The sequence below is a fragment of the Somniosus microcephalus genome, chromosome 6 (assembly GCF_052327205.1).
Source record: "Somniosus microcephalus isolate GS21.2 chromosome 6, FLI_Smic_1.0, whole genome shotgun sequence".
Classification (NCBI taxonomy): domain Eukaryota; kingdom Metazoa; phylum Chordata; class Chondrichthyes; order Squaliformes; family Somniosidae; genus Somniosus; species Somniosus microcephalus.
The window spans coordinates 90,785,872-90,804,124 of NC_140992.1; the positions used below are offsets into that span (position 1 = coordinate 90,785,872).

Sequence of the window (18,253 nt, forward strand, 5' to 3'; positions counted from 1 at the left end):
ATAGTGGTTATGTTACTGGACTAGTAATCCAGAGGCCTGGACTAATGATCCAGAGACATGAGTTCAAATCCCACCACGGCAGCTGGGGAATTTAAATTCTGGAATAAAAAGCTAGTGACAGTAAAGGTGACCATGAAATTACCAGATTGTTGTAAAAACCCATCTGATTCACTAATGTCCTTTAGGGAGGGAAAGCTGCCGTCCTTACCTGGCCGATATGTCACTCCAGACCCAAAGAAACGTGGTTGACTCTGAACTGCCCTCTGCCACTCAGTTGGTGGCTCACCACCAACTTCTCAAGAGCAATTAGGGATGGGCAATAAATGCAGGCCTTGCCAGCGACGCCCACATCCCATGAATGAATTTTAAAAAAATTCCTTTGACATCCACCCCAAAAAAAAGGTAATCTGGCAAGCTCAAGTGGTTTCAAAACCTCCAAATATGCTGTGACAGGACATATTTCAAAAATGCTTTTTTTTTGTTGCAACTAATATTTAGTATAGAAATTTACTTTGCAGCGTCTGGAATATGATTTTTTTTTAAAGCAAATATGCCGTGTATTTTTCCTGAGCTTTCTGGGATAGGCCTTGGTGCTAATATTTATGTAATAAAAAGCAGCTGTTGTTCCCAATATCACAGAGAAGCTGTACTGGAACTCTTTCCAAGAGTTTGGAAGAATCGAAAGATCCTTAAAGACAATAGCAGCTGTCAGGTATCTCTCACAATACCAATGTTTATAGCACCTCCGAGTGCAGCACAGCATTGAACTCGAAGCGTAGTGTAGTGTCCCTTGGCAAATTACTGTTACTGTACCTGGCTGCTGGGTCTTTTTAAGTGGTACACGCTGAAAGAAGGCATAATGGGGAGATCAGCTGGCACCACAGCTGAATTGGCTACATCCACTATGATACCACCCACACCTCCCTGGCCATGAAGGTGGGCTGATATCAGCAAGAAGCCGCTTAGAGCTGTGCCATTTGCTGAAAACAGCCTTTGAGAAGGCTGAAATAATCATTTAAAATATTTACAGCCTTTTTGAAGAGTGACACTTTTTTTGCCCCGATATACAGCCACATCCCTTAAAATTTTCCCAGCATCTCTTTGTCAACATCCCTCTGGAAAGCTCCCAGTGGCAAGTTAATATGGGCCGGGAGCTTGCTGAAATTATTAAAATGAGGCCGACACTGGAAGTTTCTGAAACGGGCTGATGCAAAACATGCTGCACTCTCCTTTTACCTGGTCCAAACTCAAATCAATCCCACTGATTTTGAAAATGATTGGGGGGCTGTATTGTTAAAGTTTTCATCTCCACATGAATCCCACATGGTGAGCTATCCATAAGGACCATTGCCAAAATAAAAATACACAAGTCCAACAGCATCTGGAAAGATGCATTCTAGCCGTCACACCATTACATTCATCCTCCTGCAATTTGATGATTTAAATTGGGATTCTGCCCCGTGTGCACTCCAAGCTGGTCATTTTGTTTCTGAATTACCAATGTTCACCTTTGATTAGACTGTACTGTTGTATTTTAGTTTTAATGTGATCAATGTTGCCCATTTCAGGTTATTTTTGCTCAGGATCGTTCTGAAGATATTCTTGATCTCTGTCTTATTCAATTTGAGCCAAATTCTGCTGATTACATCAGGGTGAGTATACCTCAAATCCGACTAAATGAGAATAGTCACTGGAATAGTTACTGAAACTGTATTCTGACCATGCAAGTCAAAAGCACTTCAAATTGGTGAACACAACATAGCTTCATCAGAAACAGTGCATGGCTCTGAAAATTAGTGTACTACTCATCTCAGTGTAAAAGTCTCAGCTCTGCTTTCTATTTTATATCCCAGCTCAGTGCTTGAACATTTAAACTCAATGAGGCTGAGCGGTGAGTCACAGATTTGATTGCTGGCCTCCCAAAATCAGCTGTGCTGCTGTGAGGAGGGAATAAATGAGGCAGTTCACCTCCCCGCTGTGAGGTGTGAGAGAGAGACTCGGGCTGCTCTCATTTACCTACACAGTGACTACATTACTGGACGCTTCTAAGCAGACCACCTGCTCAGCTCCAGTTACTTTGTAGCCTGGGACAGAGAGGAAATTCATTCCGCAGGAGATAGACCTTGACATTGTTTCACTATAAAGTCCCTTACCTCTGCAGACATTTTAGCCAGTGTGCTTCAAAAACGATCGGTACAGATTAAGAACTTGATTGTTTTGAAAAACAAATTGACTTTCATAACCTCTATCAGGTCCACCACCAGACATACGAAGATATTGATAAACATGGCAAGTATGATCTTTTGCGTTCAACGAGACACTTTGGCGGGTTGGTGTGGTACCTGGTCAACAGGAAGAAGATTGATGGTTTAATAATAGATATGATTCAAAGAGACCTGTAAGTACATATTTAAATATAATTACATTTTCTACTCCAGACTTATCAAGATTTGCATAGCATGTTTGGAATTAACTTTGTAGGTTTATTTAAAAAATAACTTTTAGTGTCCTCTCCCTGTGATTTAGTGCAAGTATCCAAACTGCAATGCTTGAACTATAGGCAGCCCATAAGCTCCAGCAATCTGGTGCGCAAAGCCTTGGCAACTTGAGTTCTATTTCCATTTTTTGTTTCTTGGAGGATTGTCCTGTTTGAATTTATAGGCCTGGAGATTTGGAAATGGTGCTTTGGGGTACTGTTGCCTCATTAATGGATGAATTCTGCAGAGAAATTATATCCGAGTAAACCGCTTGAGATACATACATATGAATAGAACATTGATTTTAAACTTTACATGTGACACACAAGTCTCCATCATGTGCCTCTCGTGGCCCATGAAGACAAGAATCCAGGAACTGCCTGATGTAGTGGGTAAAGATACTACTAGCGCAGTACTGCAAACCAGAAGGTGCCAGATGTTATTCCTGGTTTGTGCTGAATTAGCTGGTCTCAGCCAAGGGAGGAATGTTTGATCATTCATGTGCCACTTTACAAGGCGCCATGGTATGCACCGCATGACCCATGAAGGCAAGACATCTGTTCCCAGTCACCATTCCCTTTGTCGTCTTTGGTTGACATTGTAACATCCCATAAACACTGGCAAAGAAATGATGCAAGGGTTACCATAAATAAAGTTTTAAATGCTGTCCCCAGAACACCGCAAAGACTATGGTGTAACACAAAATTCACGAGATTTGGAGACTGGAAGCGCCAACTGAAATAAAAACATAAGCATATAAGAAATAGGAGCAGGAGTAGGCCATTCGGCACCTCGAGCCTGCTCTGCCATTCAATAAGATCATGGCTGATCTGATCTTGGCCTCAACTCCACTTCCCTGCCTTTTCCCCATAACCCTTGACTCCCCTGTAGCTCAAATATCTGTCTCGCTCCGCCTTGAATATATTCAGTGACTCCACCTCCACAGCTCTCTCGGGTAGAGAATTCCAAAGATTCACGATCCTCAGAGAACAAATTCCTCCTCATCTCTATCTTAAATGGGCGACCCCTTATCCTGAAATTATGCCCCCTAGTTTTAGGTTCCCCCATGAGGGGAAACATCCTCTCCGCATCTACCTTGTCAAGCTCCCTCAGAATCTTATATGTTTCAATAAGATCACCTCTCATTCTTCTCAACTCTAATGAGTATAGGCTCAACCTTTCCTCATAAGACAACCCTTTCATCTCAGGAAGCAGCCTAGTGAACCTTCTCTGAACACCCTCCAATCCCTCCTTAAATAAGGTGACCAAAACTACACAGTACTCCAGGTGTGGTCTCACCAACGCCCTGTACAGTTGTAACAAGACTTCCCTATTTTTATACTCCATCCCCCTAGCAATAAAGACCAACATTCCATTTGCCTTCTGAATTACTTGCTGTACCTGCATGCTAACTTTTTGTGTTTCATGTACGAGGACACCCAGATCCTTCTGTACTGCAGCATTCTGTAGTCTCTCTCCACTTAAATAATATTTTGCTTTTCTATTCTTCCTACCAAAGTGGATAACCTCACATTTCCCACATTATACTCCATCTGCCAAATTTTTGCCCACTCACTTAACCTATCTATATCCCTTTGCAGACTCTGTGTCCTCCTCACAACTTGCTTTCCTACCTATCTTTGTATTGTCAGCAAATTTGGGTACAGTACACTCGCTCCCTTCATCCAAGTCATTAATATAGATTGTAAATAGTTGAGGCCTCAGCACTGATCCCTGTGACACCCCGCTGTTATAGTTTGCCAACCTGAAAATGACCCATTAATCCCGACTTTGTTTTCTGTTAGTTAGCCAATCCTCTATCGATGATAATATATTACCCCCAACACCCGTGAGCTCTTACCTTGTGCAGTAACCTTTTATGTGGCACCTTATCAAATGCCTTTTGAAAATCCAAATACACTACATACTGGTTCCCCTTGATCCACCCTGCTCGTTAGATCTTCAAAGAATTCTAATAAATTTGTCAAACACGATTTCCCTTTCATAAAACCATGTTGACTCTGCTTGATTGTATTTTGATTTTCTAAATGTCCTGCTACTACTCCCTTAATAATGGATTCCAGCATTTTCCCAGTGACAGATGTTAGGCTAACCGGCCTATAGTTTCCTGCTTTCTGCCTCCCTCCTTTCTTGAATAGGGGTGTTACATTTGCAGTTTTCCAATCCACTGGGACCTTTCCAGAATCTAGGGAATTTTGGAAGATTACAACCAGTGCATCCACTATCTCTGCAGCCACTTCTTTTAAGACCCTAGGATGCAGGCCTGCAGGTCCAGGGGACTTGTCAGCCTTTAGTCCCACTAGTTTGCCTAGTACATTTTCTCTAGTGATAGTGAATGTTTTAAGTTCCTCCCTCCCTTTTGTCCCTTGATTATCCAACTATTATTGGGATGCTTTCAGTGTGTTCTACCGTGAAGACAGATACAAAATATTTATTCAAAGTCTTTGCCATTTCCTTGTTTCCCATTATTAATTCACCAGTCTCATCCTCTAAGGGAGCAACATTTACTTTAGCTACTCTCTTTTTTTATATACTGCCTGGTTTTACATTTCTGGCTATTTTACTCTCATAATCTATTTTCTCCCTCTTTATAATTTTTTTAGTCATCCTTTTCTGGTTTCTAAAAATTTCCCAATCTTCTGGGTGACCACTAATCTTCACAACATTGTATGCCTTTTCTTTCAATTTGACACGATCCTTTGTTAGCCACAGAAGGTTCATCCTTCTCGTAGAGTCTTTCTTACTGGAATATATCTTTGTTGAGAGTTACGAAATATCTCCTTAAATGTCTGCCGCTGCTTATCTACCATCTTACCATTTAATCTATTTTCCCAGTCCACTTTAGCCAACTCTGTCTTCATACCTTTGTAATTGCCTTTATTTAAGTTTAAGACACTAGTTTCAGACCCAAGTTTCTCACCCTCAAGCTGAATGTGAAATTCTATCATGTTATGATCACTCTTCCCCAGAGGATCCTTTACTATGAGATCATTAATTAACCCAGTCTTATTACACATTACCAGATCCAAAATAGCCTGTTCCCTGGTTGCTTCCACAATGTATTGTTCTAAGAAACCGTCCCGAATACACTCCATGAACTCGTCCTCAAGGCTACCTTTGCCAATTTGATTTGTCCAATTGATATGAAGATTAAAATCCCCCATGATTATTGCAGTACCTTTCTTACTGTTAAATCTCAAGAGTTTAATAACCTTACTTGTATAACAATTAAAAGAGTAAGTTTAATAACCTTTGTATAACAATTAAAAGAGTACGCAGGAGACAGAGTTCAGTTAACAGCCCTCCTTTCCAGAGAATCTTCTCAACTTTATGCACTCTATTTCCCATAGTGCATTGCACATCACAACTACGGTAAGCTATGTGGGACAATTCAAATACAACATTCAAAATACACATCTCCCCTCTTACATTAGATGTCCCAATAGAACCACAACATTTTTAAAACACAATAACCTGGGAGTGAGGGTAGACATCCTCCAACCATGGCTATACCCATGGGGATTATTCTGCCCCAGATAAAGGGTAAGCCTTTGAATTATAAGTTCAAACGTATAGGGGCCCGCCGCTCTCTGGTAGGATACCGGTGGTCAACCTGGCTTTCCAGTTCATTGTCTCTCACAGGTGACGTCAACACAGGTGTAGACGGCTGAGGTGCCTGTATACAGGTCTCCCTTGTTGATGAGATAGGGGCTGAAGTGGCTGCTTCCTCAGAAGGTGAGCCTCTCAGTGTAGAAGGTGGATGACCCACAGCGTCACCCAATGGCAGATAAACTGCTGTTGGCGGTTCAGTGGGTGTTGCTGCACTTCGTAGAAGCTGATCGGTGTGTCTCTTCCAGACAGTGTCCTCGGGTGTCTGTACAGTGTAGGATACTGGACCAGTCTGTGCAATGACAGTAGCAGGAACCCACTTAGGTCCACCACTGTAGTTCTGTGTCAACACATGTTCACCTGGACTGAAGACTCTGTCTTTGGAGCGTTGTTCACGTCGCTTGATCTGCTTGTCCTGCTGATGCTGTAACACGTCTTTCACCTTTGGCGGTTTCAGCAGGTCGAAGTTGGTTCGTAGCTCTCTTTTGAGCAGTAGAGTGGCAGGTGATGCTTTAAGGTCGCGTGTGGTGTGTTCCTGTAACTCAACAGGAAACTATTCAGGCGCTGATGAAGCGTTCCCTGGCCTTGCGATGCCTTTAGAGAGTGTTTCATGGTCTGAACAAACCTCTCAGCTAGACCATTGGTCGCAGGATGGTATGGTGCAGCCCTGATATGTTGTACGCCATTCGCCTGCAGGAATGTAGCCATTTCTTGTGACACCCACTGTGGACCGTTGTCTGAGACAAGTTGCATCGGAGATCCAAATCAGCTGAACACCTCACCTAACTTCTCGATGGTCTTCTCAGCGGTGGTGGACCTCATTATAACAACCTCTGGCCACTTACTGTGCGCGTCAACAGCCACCAGGAACATTCCTCGAATGGACCTGCAAAGTCTACATGAATGTGGTGCCATGCTTCCTCCGGAAAGTCCCAGGGGTGAAGAGGTGCAAGCTGTGGCACATTACGAACTCTCTGACATGAGGAACAACTTTGTCCTCAATCTGTCCATCCATACCCGGCCACCAAAAGTAGCTCCTCGCTATTTCTTTCATACGAACCATTCCGCAGTGTCCAGAGTGTAGTTGCTGTAACACTGGTTTCCGTAGCGATGGTGGAATAACCACTCTCCTCCCCCACAACAAACATCCAGACTGCACCGACAGTTCGTTTCTCCTTAAGAGATACGGTTTCAGATTTGGGTCATTGCTGTCAAGCTTGCCCCTGACGATAATGTCCAGCACTGCAGACAACACTGGGTCGTTTCTGGTGTTTCGTCGGACCTGTGTCGAAGTAACAGGCGCGTTCTCCACCTGCCTAAAATAGCAGATGTCCATGCTACGCGTCATAGGCTTGGTGACAGGCAGTGGCAACCTGGAAAGACCGTCGGCGTTGCCGTGCAGGTCAGACTTACGATATCTAATGTCAAATGTGTGTGCAGACAACAGCAGCGCCCACCTTTGCATTCTGCTCGCAGCAAGCGACGGAATCCCTGTATGTGGCCCGAAGATGGTCGTGAGAGGGCGTTGATCTGTTAATAGGGTGAACTGTCTCCCGTACAAATATTGGTGAAACTTGCGAATGCCAAAAACGATGCTCAGTGTTTCTCATTCTATTTGGACGTAGTTAGTTTCAGCTCTGTTCAAAGTCCTAGATGCAAATGCTATCGGTTTCTCTTCTCCGTTTGGCATGATATGAGAAATGACTGCTCCCACACCATATGATGATGCATCGCAAGCTAACTGTATTGGTAATGAAGGGTTAAAATGCATCAAAGCCTCTGACTTCAGGAGCGTGTCCTTTGCTGTCATGAACGCCTCCTGGCACTTGTTAGTCCATTCCCACTTCTTGTCTTTACATAGCAACCAATGCAGCGGCCTCAGCATCGAGGCTAGGTTCGGTATGAACCGTCCATAGTAGTTCAGTAACCCTAGAAAAGAACGCAGCTGGCTGATATTTTCAGGTGCTGGGGCATCCACGATTGCCTTGGTCTTGGACGGTGCCTTGTGAAGGCCTGTGGCATCGATCACATGACCAAGGTACTCAACTGATGCCTGAAAAAAATCGCTGTGAACTCTGAGTCCGTAATCCCTCAGTCTCTGTAGTGTTGCGTCCAAGTTACACAGATGGTCTTGGTCATCACACCCAGTAACTAAGATATCATCTAAGTAGCACTGGACTCCAGGCAATCCACTAAGGATCTGGTCTATAGCACGTTGGAAAAGCGCTGGAGCTGATGTAATTCCGAAAGGAAGTCAACGATACCTAAATAGGCCCTTGTGTGTCACAATAGTCAGCATTTCTCGTGACTGTTCATCCACATGCATTTGCAGGTAGGCTTGACAGAGGTTGATTGTGCTAAACTTCTGGCCCCCAGCAAGTCCCGCAAACAAATCATCAATATGGGGGAGCGGATATTGTTCCACTGACAATACAGGGTTAACAGTTACTTTAAAATCTCCACATATCCTAACTCCACCCCCTTTCTTGAGCACTGGTATGATGGGCGTTGCCCATTCACTCACGCTGACTGGTTCTAGTACTCCGCTTTCAACTAGGGTTTCTAAGTCAGCCTCGACTTTTGGTCTGATGGCATAAGGTACGGGTCATGCCTTCATGAACTTGGGTTTGCTACCCTGCTTAATACGAAGCTTCACAGTAATATCTTTCAATGCTACCCAGTTCTCCATTAAAGACTTCTGCATGTTTCTTTAAGATGGCGGATAAGCCTGGATCATTGTGTGACATCATATAGACTGATGACCAGTCTAATTTTATTCTCTCCATCCACGAACGTCCCAGCAGGGAGGGGTAGTCTCCTTTAACTATGTAGAGTGGTAACTTCTTAGTTTGTCCATTCAACTGAACTGTGACCTCAGTGATACCTCTCACGGTTACTCTTTCACCAGTATATGTCTTTAACGCTATGTTAGCTGGCTGAAGTGGAAGGTGCTTTAATGTCTTTTTGTAGACTGTCTCTGACATAAGAGATACTGCTGCCCCGGTATCCATCTGCATTCGCACAGGCTGCCCCTCTAGCAAGGGTGAGATCCAGTAGCCATGCGAATCCCCAACTATAGTCAGCACGTTCAGTGATAGTTCCTCCTCTGAAGTGTCACTTGCCTCTGTTTTGTCCTGTTCTACAGAGCGGACATGCTTCATCTTTTGTCTGAATGTTTTTTTTCTTCCTTCCGTCTTTGACGTTTTCTCTATGTCCTTTTTATTTCTGCATGCGCGCTGAATATGTCCCTTTTTACCACAGCTGTGGCAATCCATGTCCACACACCAGCATACAGACGCAAGATGCCCCGTTTTGTCACAACGGAAGCATGGCCCTTGGCTCTCTGTTCTTACTTTGTGCACTTTTTCTGTTGCACCCAACTGTTGAGCTTCCTTAGCTGCCAATTCCATGGAAATACTGATTTCAATGGCCTTTTGTAGAGTCAGATTACTCTCCGTTAATAGTCTCTTCTGTATGGCTTCAGTTCTCATACCACACAGTAGCCTCTCTTATAGTATCATTTAGCACATCATTAAACTCACAGTGCTCTAACCATGTTTGTAGCTGCACTAAAAAGACTGTCACTTTTTCTCCTCCTTCCTGGTTACGCCTGTGGAACCTAAACCTCTCAGCTATGACTAGGGGTTTGGGTGAAAAATACCCTTTTAGTATCTCCACAATTTCGCTATATTGTTTAGTCCCTGGTTTATCTGGATGCACTAAAGTACGCAAAAGATTGAAAGTCTTTGGTCCCATCACACTTAACAATGTAGGTACTACTTTGTTCCCTCCAATGTCATTTGCTTGTGTGAAGTATTCAAATCGTTCTGTGTATGAGCTCCATTGTTCGACATTCTCATCAAACGGTCCAATGTTACCGATAATTCCAGCCATTTTCCTTCTCTCAGGCTCCTAATTATCATTCACTAAGGATCCTTCCAATGTTGAACTCAACTAAAATCACTATCAGTTATTTAGTGCTTCAATTCACATCGTTTCACAGTTGAATAAATGTCCTTCCCGATTTACTCACTGCTTTTCCTCCCCTTCCTCAAGTCGTTAGTACCTTATACGCCATCTCGTCTTCCCGCCATTGCGAGCTCCTTTAGCCTCGAGCCAGCCTCACTTTAATTAACTGTCCACGGCACAAATAACAGTTTTAAACACGTAAAACCCGACTATCTTCCGCACTGCAGAGCCACGTAAGTTCAGACGTCCTTGTCGCCACTTTTGTTAAATCTCAAGAGTTTAATAACCTTACTTGTATAACAATTAAGAGTAAGTTTAATAACCTTACTTGTATAACAATTAAAAGAGTATGCAGGAGACAGAGTTCAGTTAACAGCCCTCCTTTCCAGAGAATATTCTCAACTTTATGCACTCTATTTACCATAGTGCATTGCACATCACAACTACGGTAAGCTATGTGGGACAATTCAAATACAACATTCAAAATACACAACACTTACAAGCCCCCATTATTTCTTGATTTATACTTTGTCCTACAGTGTAGCTACTGTTAGGGGGAAATGGGTAAATTCAATCCCCTCATGACACTTTCCATGTTCGTCAGTTTGTCCTTCAAAAATGTACAACCAGTGGCCTTGTCTTTACAATATCGCTCACCACCCTTCTCGCAGTTTCACTGAATCGGTTATAGTTATGACATATACAGAGTTGGTCTACTTAAGTTTTGTACTTAACTATTATGAATGGAGATGGCTAAAAGTGTAAGCAAATAAATTATATGTTTGGCTTTGTGAACAAGTTCATCAAAATCTATAGCCAACATACACAGATGTGGGCTGGTGAAACTAAAATGCAGCAATAATGTGTCCACAAATTATCCCATTCTGAAGGGGTGCAGTAACTTTGACATAAAATGATTTTAAAGTAACAGCACCATCTACTGGGAGGAACATACTTCTTAAAATGAAGGTTAGGCCATAAATATTTGCCAAATGGAATTGCACCAATACATTGGCCTGGATTTTGCGGTCAGCGGCAAACTAACAGCGGTCGCCGTTTATTACGCTTACAGCTACCCAGACTTTTCGTGGGCTTTTGCACAGCAACTTGCGGTCATCAGGAGTCCAATACAGCCCGGCACCCTCTACAGGGGATCTGGGGCCTGTGTAAACAAGGCAAGCAACAGCGTGTCTCTTCAATCAATCCGATTGAAGAATCCTTACTGAGGCACGCAGAGTCTAAACCAGGAAGTATAAATTAGAATATTTAACTTAATGTAAAATCATGTACAGAAAGCAAAATGAGAGGGAAAGAAAGATGGGATTGAGATATAAGAAACAGAAAGAAAAAGTAAAAAAACTTGAATTAAAAAAAAAAATCTCCAACAATAATTAAAATCTGATGGAATGAGACTCCACATTTGTAAAAGTAAATTTTCAGGGCCAGAGGGTTGTTTGGCAGTCATTAAGACTTATCACGCCGTTAAAAATTCACTTACACTTGAATGCACAAGCCCTAACTTTTTCTGGTGTGTTTAGTGGGTATCTAGTGGGTAAATACTGCAACTTCACGCCCTTCATGCATTTTAATGCCAAAACTCTCGGCGATGTACCGGTGTAGTGAAGCTTGTGGAGGAGCAGGGCAAATCGGACAGCAACTTGCTGATTTCCAGATTTAACTACACATGTGCAGACGCCGGAAGTTGCTGTCCGATTTACTCCTTAGTAACAGTGAGCGCTGATAGCCTCACCTTTATTCCTACTGTGAAATCCAGGCCATTAAGAATTTTTACCATCACTTGTTTTGGGATAGGGGGAGGAGAGGGAGGTGGTGGAAATAAGAGGATGAGAAACAAAATCATTTCTAGTAACTTATTTGAGTTTGGATCTATAAAATACAATTGCTGCAGTTCTCACAAACTTGATATACTGGTCTGTTATTGGGAATATTGCTAAGTTTATTTTGTAGTTAGCATTTTAAAGCACTGAATTTGTAATTTTTTGCAGAATGGATGATGCCGTAAGTGTGCTTCATCTGTATCACATGCTGCACCGAGAGTGTCAATCATCAAAAGAGGCAAACGAACAGCAAGCCCAGGGTATTGACCTGATAAAGGTAACATTTACAGATCTTTCTTTAAGATGAATGCATACATGGTTTTCAAATTCTTCCTGCATAATCATTGAATTCTGCCATTTGAGTGGCAATCTAACTCTTGCATGTAGAAATTTAGGACAGGGAGGTCAGCGCTCCTGGACCTGACTGATGGAGTGAAAGTCTTCTCTCCTTGCTAGTGCTTAAGAGACCTACGTAAAATTATATTTTGATAATTTTATTCAGAACATCCACAAGGGTAAGGATCTGGGAAATGGAATGTCATACTGGTGCAGGAGGCAGTGCACTTGGGGGTTGGTTTTAAGGCATATTGTTAGGGTTTTAGAAAAGAAATGTTAATCTGCATTTAACTGTTGCTAGATTGGATCTAGAAACAGGGATCAAAACCTAAAAATGTAACCATTTTTTGGAGTTGATTCAGAACAATATTGCAGATTACACAAGTTATTTGCAGAGATCAAAGTAGCCAGGGAAATTACACATGTGCTCACCTTTTGAAAATTCTAAGTGCAACACTGATTTTGAATTCAGTTTTTAAATTGTAAGATAATTACAGCAACAATTTATTGAAAAACAGATTAGTGGAACTTCACACAACTTGTTCAGTGGACAAAAAACCCTGCTATTGAAGCTTGGAAACAAGTGTTTCGACCTGAGATTTTGGTGCTGCATTTCTGGAATTTTTTTAAATAATTAAAGCAGACTGTTTTTACAGAAGGACAGTTATTTCCATCTTATTCTCAATGAGGTATTTACAAAACAGAACCATTAATGCAAAATCTCAAACTTGACCTTTGTCTATCAGTAATCAAAGGAAGATGGAACTTTGTTAAATTAAGCCACAACATTAAGCAATGTTTATTTTTCTAGATATTTTCTCGTACTGATTCCAAGAAGGGAGGCTACATTGAATTAGCTTTGCAAGTTTATCAGGAAGCACTCAACAGCTCTGCTAATCAGGATCTACATAGGAATGAAGAACAAAATTAATCCGTCAGTCCAATCCAACAGTTCTGAATTTGGCTTGTGCAAGAACTTAACAGATGGTCGAATCAAAACTTTATCTCTTTGGAAAAAAAGCATTTACTGGAACCATCACATCATTGTGACCAAACTTGTACAAACAACATTTTCTTCAGGGAGTGTGGAAATAAAATTCCAGGTCTTCTATTGCAAGAAGTCATTTAATTAAAAAAATATTCAACCTAGAATGTAAGCGGATGGGTAAGACATGTTATCTTTGGACTTTTACCACAAGGTTATGGTGTAGAACTGGAGTATGGTTCCATGGGTGATGATTGCCCAAGTGATTCTTGTTGGTGTAAGCCTCGGCACACTGTGTCAGTGGCCTGTTTTGACTGTGGGGGACATAATTGCTGAACCCATTCCTGTCTTGATGCCCACAAATGTAGGCTATAATAATAAAGAAAGTTCAACCGTCTAGCCAGATGGATTTTGCTAAGAGTTGACAGATAGCACTCCAGCTCCATATTGTGATTTGGCATTTGAATGGATTACCTTGTAATTTAATGGCATAGATAAATCATACATTATGAAGACCTAGGGAATATGGCCAATATACTGTGAAGGGGCTGCCACATTTCCCATTTAAATTATTATTAAGTAAAGTTGTGGATTGAAACTGTAAAATTGTATACTCTCTATTTGATTGGATTGCCTCCATCCACTGTGGAAACAAATACTGAGGTTATTGAAATGAGTTGACAATGCTTTGAATGGTGCTTAATTTAATGAGTTACAGTAGTATACCATCTGTGTGTGTGTGTGGGAGAAATTGTTGAGCGTAAAGTCACCCAAGAAAACTTGGTCTTCGGAGTAACCATTTTCAGTGCTTTAGATCAGTAGACATGCCCTACCGTTGCAATAAAATCACTGGAGAAGCGAGCAATTGTCCTCGAAAGTGACAAAGTGGTAGAGTTTGTCTGAGGAACTGCGTAGAGCAGTAATGTAACTGGCCAATAAAATTGTTCAAATTTATTTTTCATCAAATTTGCAGTAGTCTTTTGTGAAATACTTATGGAACATTTGAATATGGTTGTTTTATTGCAAAATATTAAACATGAATAGTTTCCCATTTTATTTGTCACTGCTTTGAAGGTATTCCCAATATAACACAAATCTTCATTGACTTACAAAAGTGCAGTTTGGTGTCGAAAATACTGTTTGTTATATCCATAGATTTCCTTTTCTCTGTAAATACTTTGGGGGAGAAATTCATTATAGACCAGGAATGGGCGGTAACCAGGCGCGAATGAATCTCGCTGCACGCAAAATTCAGTCGCATTGCACAAAGAAAGGATTGGAGCGCTAAAGGCCTAGCTCAGTAGCGCTACACTCAAAGCACTGACCAAGATCAGGTGCCATCTAATCACAAGTCATCATTGCCACAGGCTCTTTCCAGTTCTTAAAGGGGTTGCTGCAGAACCTCATTCTCAGCATTTCTGGCTGTGAACCTGCGTCAGCAAGCAGGAGCAGGCTAAGGCTAAGCCCAAGGAGCAGGACGACTCAAGCAGGTGTCATGGTGGCAGATCTACGCCCCAGGGAGAGAGACCACAAATTTTCAGACCAAGCATTGGAGGAGTTGGTGTCTGCTGTGGAGACGGAGGGCTCTACCCAGCAAATGGCAGGAAGCCCTCGCCGCAAGTCTTCTGTGCCATGTGGAGGGAGGTTGCCCAGTATGTCTCGGGCAGCGCTGTGGTCCCCAGGACCAACACACAGTGCAGGAAGAAATTTAACGACCTCACTTGGGTGGTCAGGGTGAGTCAATGCCTCGGAAAATGCTACATACCACCCTTTGAACCACAATCTGCACACACTGGCCAAAGCACCACACCCCCAGCAGTCGCCCACCAACAATCGCTACCAACACTCTCACCCACATCTCACACCTTGCACACAATGACAGCTATTCAACTATGGCAGGCACAAGCTCCACACTCATTCACGCACTTTCTCTTGCAGGCCAAGGAGTCTCACAACAGGAGGGAGCAGGTGGGGACAAGCCGACACCCAACCACTGTCTGCGTTGGAAAATAGAGTGCTGCAGATTATTGGGCGCTGTGGCCACCAGTGACATTGACTCCCTTGGAGACAACAGTATGTTCATCCCTACTCCTTCTCACTTCCCCTTCACCCCACAAACTTTTCGCACTTTCCAGTTAATCATGCTGTATGCATGCATTTCTCCCTGCCTCCCTCCCCTTACCTTAACTTGACTCTTGTGCTTCTATGCTATGAGATAATGAACAAGCACCTGAGCAGCTTGTTGTGGAGGACACCATTGAGAGCAAGGCAGAAGAAGACACTGCATCACTGCATATCTCACCCGTAGGCGCCAGCTCAGATACTGGCACTATACGTTCTTTAGAGGCTAGTATAGTAGTGGGATCTGCACAGGGTGATGCACCGGGAACGAGCGGGCTACAGCAAGTCCAGGGGGAAAGGGTAGCTTGGGAGCCAGCTCCCTGGAGCGCGAGTTCTGCTGCACAGGACTCAGATGAGGACCTCGATGGGGAGGCCTTTAGAAGAAGGGTGATAGGCATGCAACAGATGATGGATGCAATGAAAAGGGTGCCTGAGAGCCTCTCGGTAATGGTAAGAAGCGTGGACGAGTCCACCTCCAACATTGCACAAAGCTCTGCGCACACCATGGAGCCCATCATTTCCTATCTGGAAAGGATGGTCAATTGCCAGAGAGATCATGATGACCCAGACCTGATGCAGTGTGTGATGGGTGATCTGGCAGCTTCCATTGCGGCACAAGCGGAAGCGACGCAATGTCTTAGTGCTGTAATGCAGTCTATGGTTGGTGCCATTCAATCTCTGACTGCTCCCATGTAGTCTCAGCTTGATGCCACGCAAGCTCTGACTGCTACCATTGTGGCTGGGTCTAGCACCGTCGACCGGGGCTTTCACGGTGTCGTAGCAGGCCAGCAATCTGTACTACAACAGATTACGAGGGATGCTGAGGTGTTGCCCCAGGGGAGTGGCAGTGGGTCAGTGGAGCAGGAACCTGCTATCCTCTCTCAGGCTGACAACCTTCCTGTTCCCACCGCTGACACTCCGCTTGACGCTGCCCGTCATCCAGCTAGCCCAGACTGCTGCCGCCTTTGCTGAGATGGTGTCGTCTACAGCCGGGCCTTCCAGGCCATCTGACGTCTCCTGCACAGACACTCAGCAGCCTTCTACCCGCTGTGCTGCAGCCACTGGGCCAACACTTCGTCAGAGCACTAAAGTAGGCAAAGGCACAGTAATGACAGGCACTATGGGATTGCACAAGGGTGAATAGTTAATGTAAATATGTGCTAACTTATTGATAAATTTATTAATTCAGTTTGGATTATTTTGTGGTGTCTCATTTCAGCTTTGCGCTGTGAAATGGCTTGTGATAGGGATGGAATGATGGAGATGTGGTGAGCAATGGGGATCTGGGATTTAATTTATTGGAACTGTAGTCTGATGAGGCGGTCACAGTCCCTTCCCGAAGGCCGATTGAGTGGCTGCCTCCTCCTCCTGAGGTGGTCCTGCAAACCTTGGTGTCAAGGGCTGGGTCCTCATGAAGGCCAAGTTGTGGAGCACGCAGCATATGACGACGAAATGGGACACCCACTCCGCCGAATAATTGAGGGCTCCTCCCGAGCAGTCAAGGCAGCGGAACCGTTGCTCGAGTACTCTGATGGTCTGCTCAATGATGTTCCTGGTGGTGGCATAGCTCTAATTATGAGTGCTAGGCAGTAGTGTTGGGGTTGCGGGAAGGGAGTCATGAGCCAGGTGGAGAGCCGATAGCCCTCGTCTCCGACCAGCCAGCCTCGAGCTTGGTGTGGTGGCCGGAAGAATGCTGGCGCAGGATGAAGGCATCGTGGCTGCTGCTAGGATAGCAGGCATTTACATTGAGAATTCGCTGTGTGTGGTAGCATACCAAATGCCCATTGAGTGGTAGCCTTTGCGGTTACGGAAGATGTTGGGATTGTTATGCGGTGCCCACAAAGCCACATGGGTGCAGTCAATGGCGCCCTGCACCAAGTGGAATCCCGCTATCCTGGCAAAGTCACATGCACGCTCGTCCTGCTTCTCTATGGTGATAGGGAAGGAAATGTAGTCCCTTTTACTGTAGAGAGCCTCTGACATCCCAGGTGCAGCGATGGACGGCGAACTGCGAGATGTTACCTATATCTCTTGTTGCAGACTGGAAGGATCCGCTGGCGAAGAAATTGAGGGTGACAGTGACCTTGACTACCACTGAGAGCTGTCCTCGTCAAAGGCTCGAGGTCTGGTTGCAGAAGGTGGCAGAGCTCTGTGACTACCTCCTTGGTAAAGCCTTCTCATATACTGCTCCTCATTTAATTGAAGATAGGAGAAGTGATGTCAGAATACCCTCGGAGGGCAAGTCCTCCTGTTGAGAGACCTGATGGCCCTCCTCCTCCCTCTGGCCACATGTTCCAATCTTTCTCGCTGCCTGCGCTCCCTCCGCGGTAGACTGCCAGTACTGTATAGCCCCCCCATTAATGTAACCAAGTGTAGCACTTTATGTTGTGAGAATAAGTGTAACAAATTTTTAGTAGCCACAACACTCGAGAATAAACGAACTTTAAATGACCGATTTAAACTGTTGCACAATGTCAAACTGAGAAGGAAGCAGTGAAACAGCACTAACCCGAGAGCTGCGACTCATTACTCATGATCCCTTTAAGTAGCGCCCCTGGAGCTGGCTACCGACTGCTCCACGCCTCCTCTCCCGGTTGCTGTCGGGGCGAGGCGCTAAGGCAGGGGGCAATAATTTTGCAGATCGGGCGCCCAGCGAGTGTTGCACACTCAATGATGTCACGATCTGCCTGGCGCTAACTGGTAGCAGCGGCACTGCCAGGCGCTAACTGGATGTGCGAAGGTACTGAATTTCTCCCCCTTTATGCTTTAAGTTGAAACCCAATCCCATTCTCCTTCATGAAAGATGGGACTGCACAATTCATAATAAACGTGGGTTAGTCAAGGCACTTTGTAGACGAGTGTGGCTTACCCACTTTAACAGACCACATGCGCCAGAG

The 18,253-nt window shown here is 44.0% G+C and overlaps 1 protein-coding gene across 3 annotated transcripts in view; it reads left to right on the forward strand.

The window, feature by feature from the left end:
• The window catches only part of mrps22 (mitochondrial ribosomal protein S22), a 40,852-nt gene extending 26,566 nt beyond the window's left edge, over nt 1-14,286 (forward strand). For all 3 annotated transcript variants that reach the window (XM_085990515.1, XM_085990512.1, XM_085990513.1), the window contains exons 5-8: nt 1,569-1,652; nt 2,253-2,398; nt 12,083-12,191; nt 13,062-14,286. In XM_085990515.1, the coding sequence (XP_085846641.1) occupies nt 1,569-1,652; nt 2,253-2,398; nt 12,083-12,191; nt 13,062-13,181 (459 nt within the window). In that variant the 3' untranslated portion in view covers nt 13,182-14,286. The remainder of the gene's footprint in view (nt 1-1,568; nt 1,653-2,252; nt 2,399-12,082; nt 12,192-13,061) is intronic.
• Nucleotides 14,287-18,253: the final 3,967 nt, after the last annotated feature.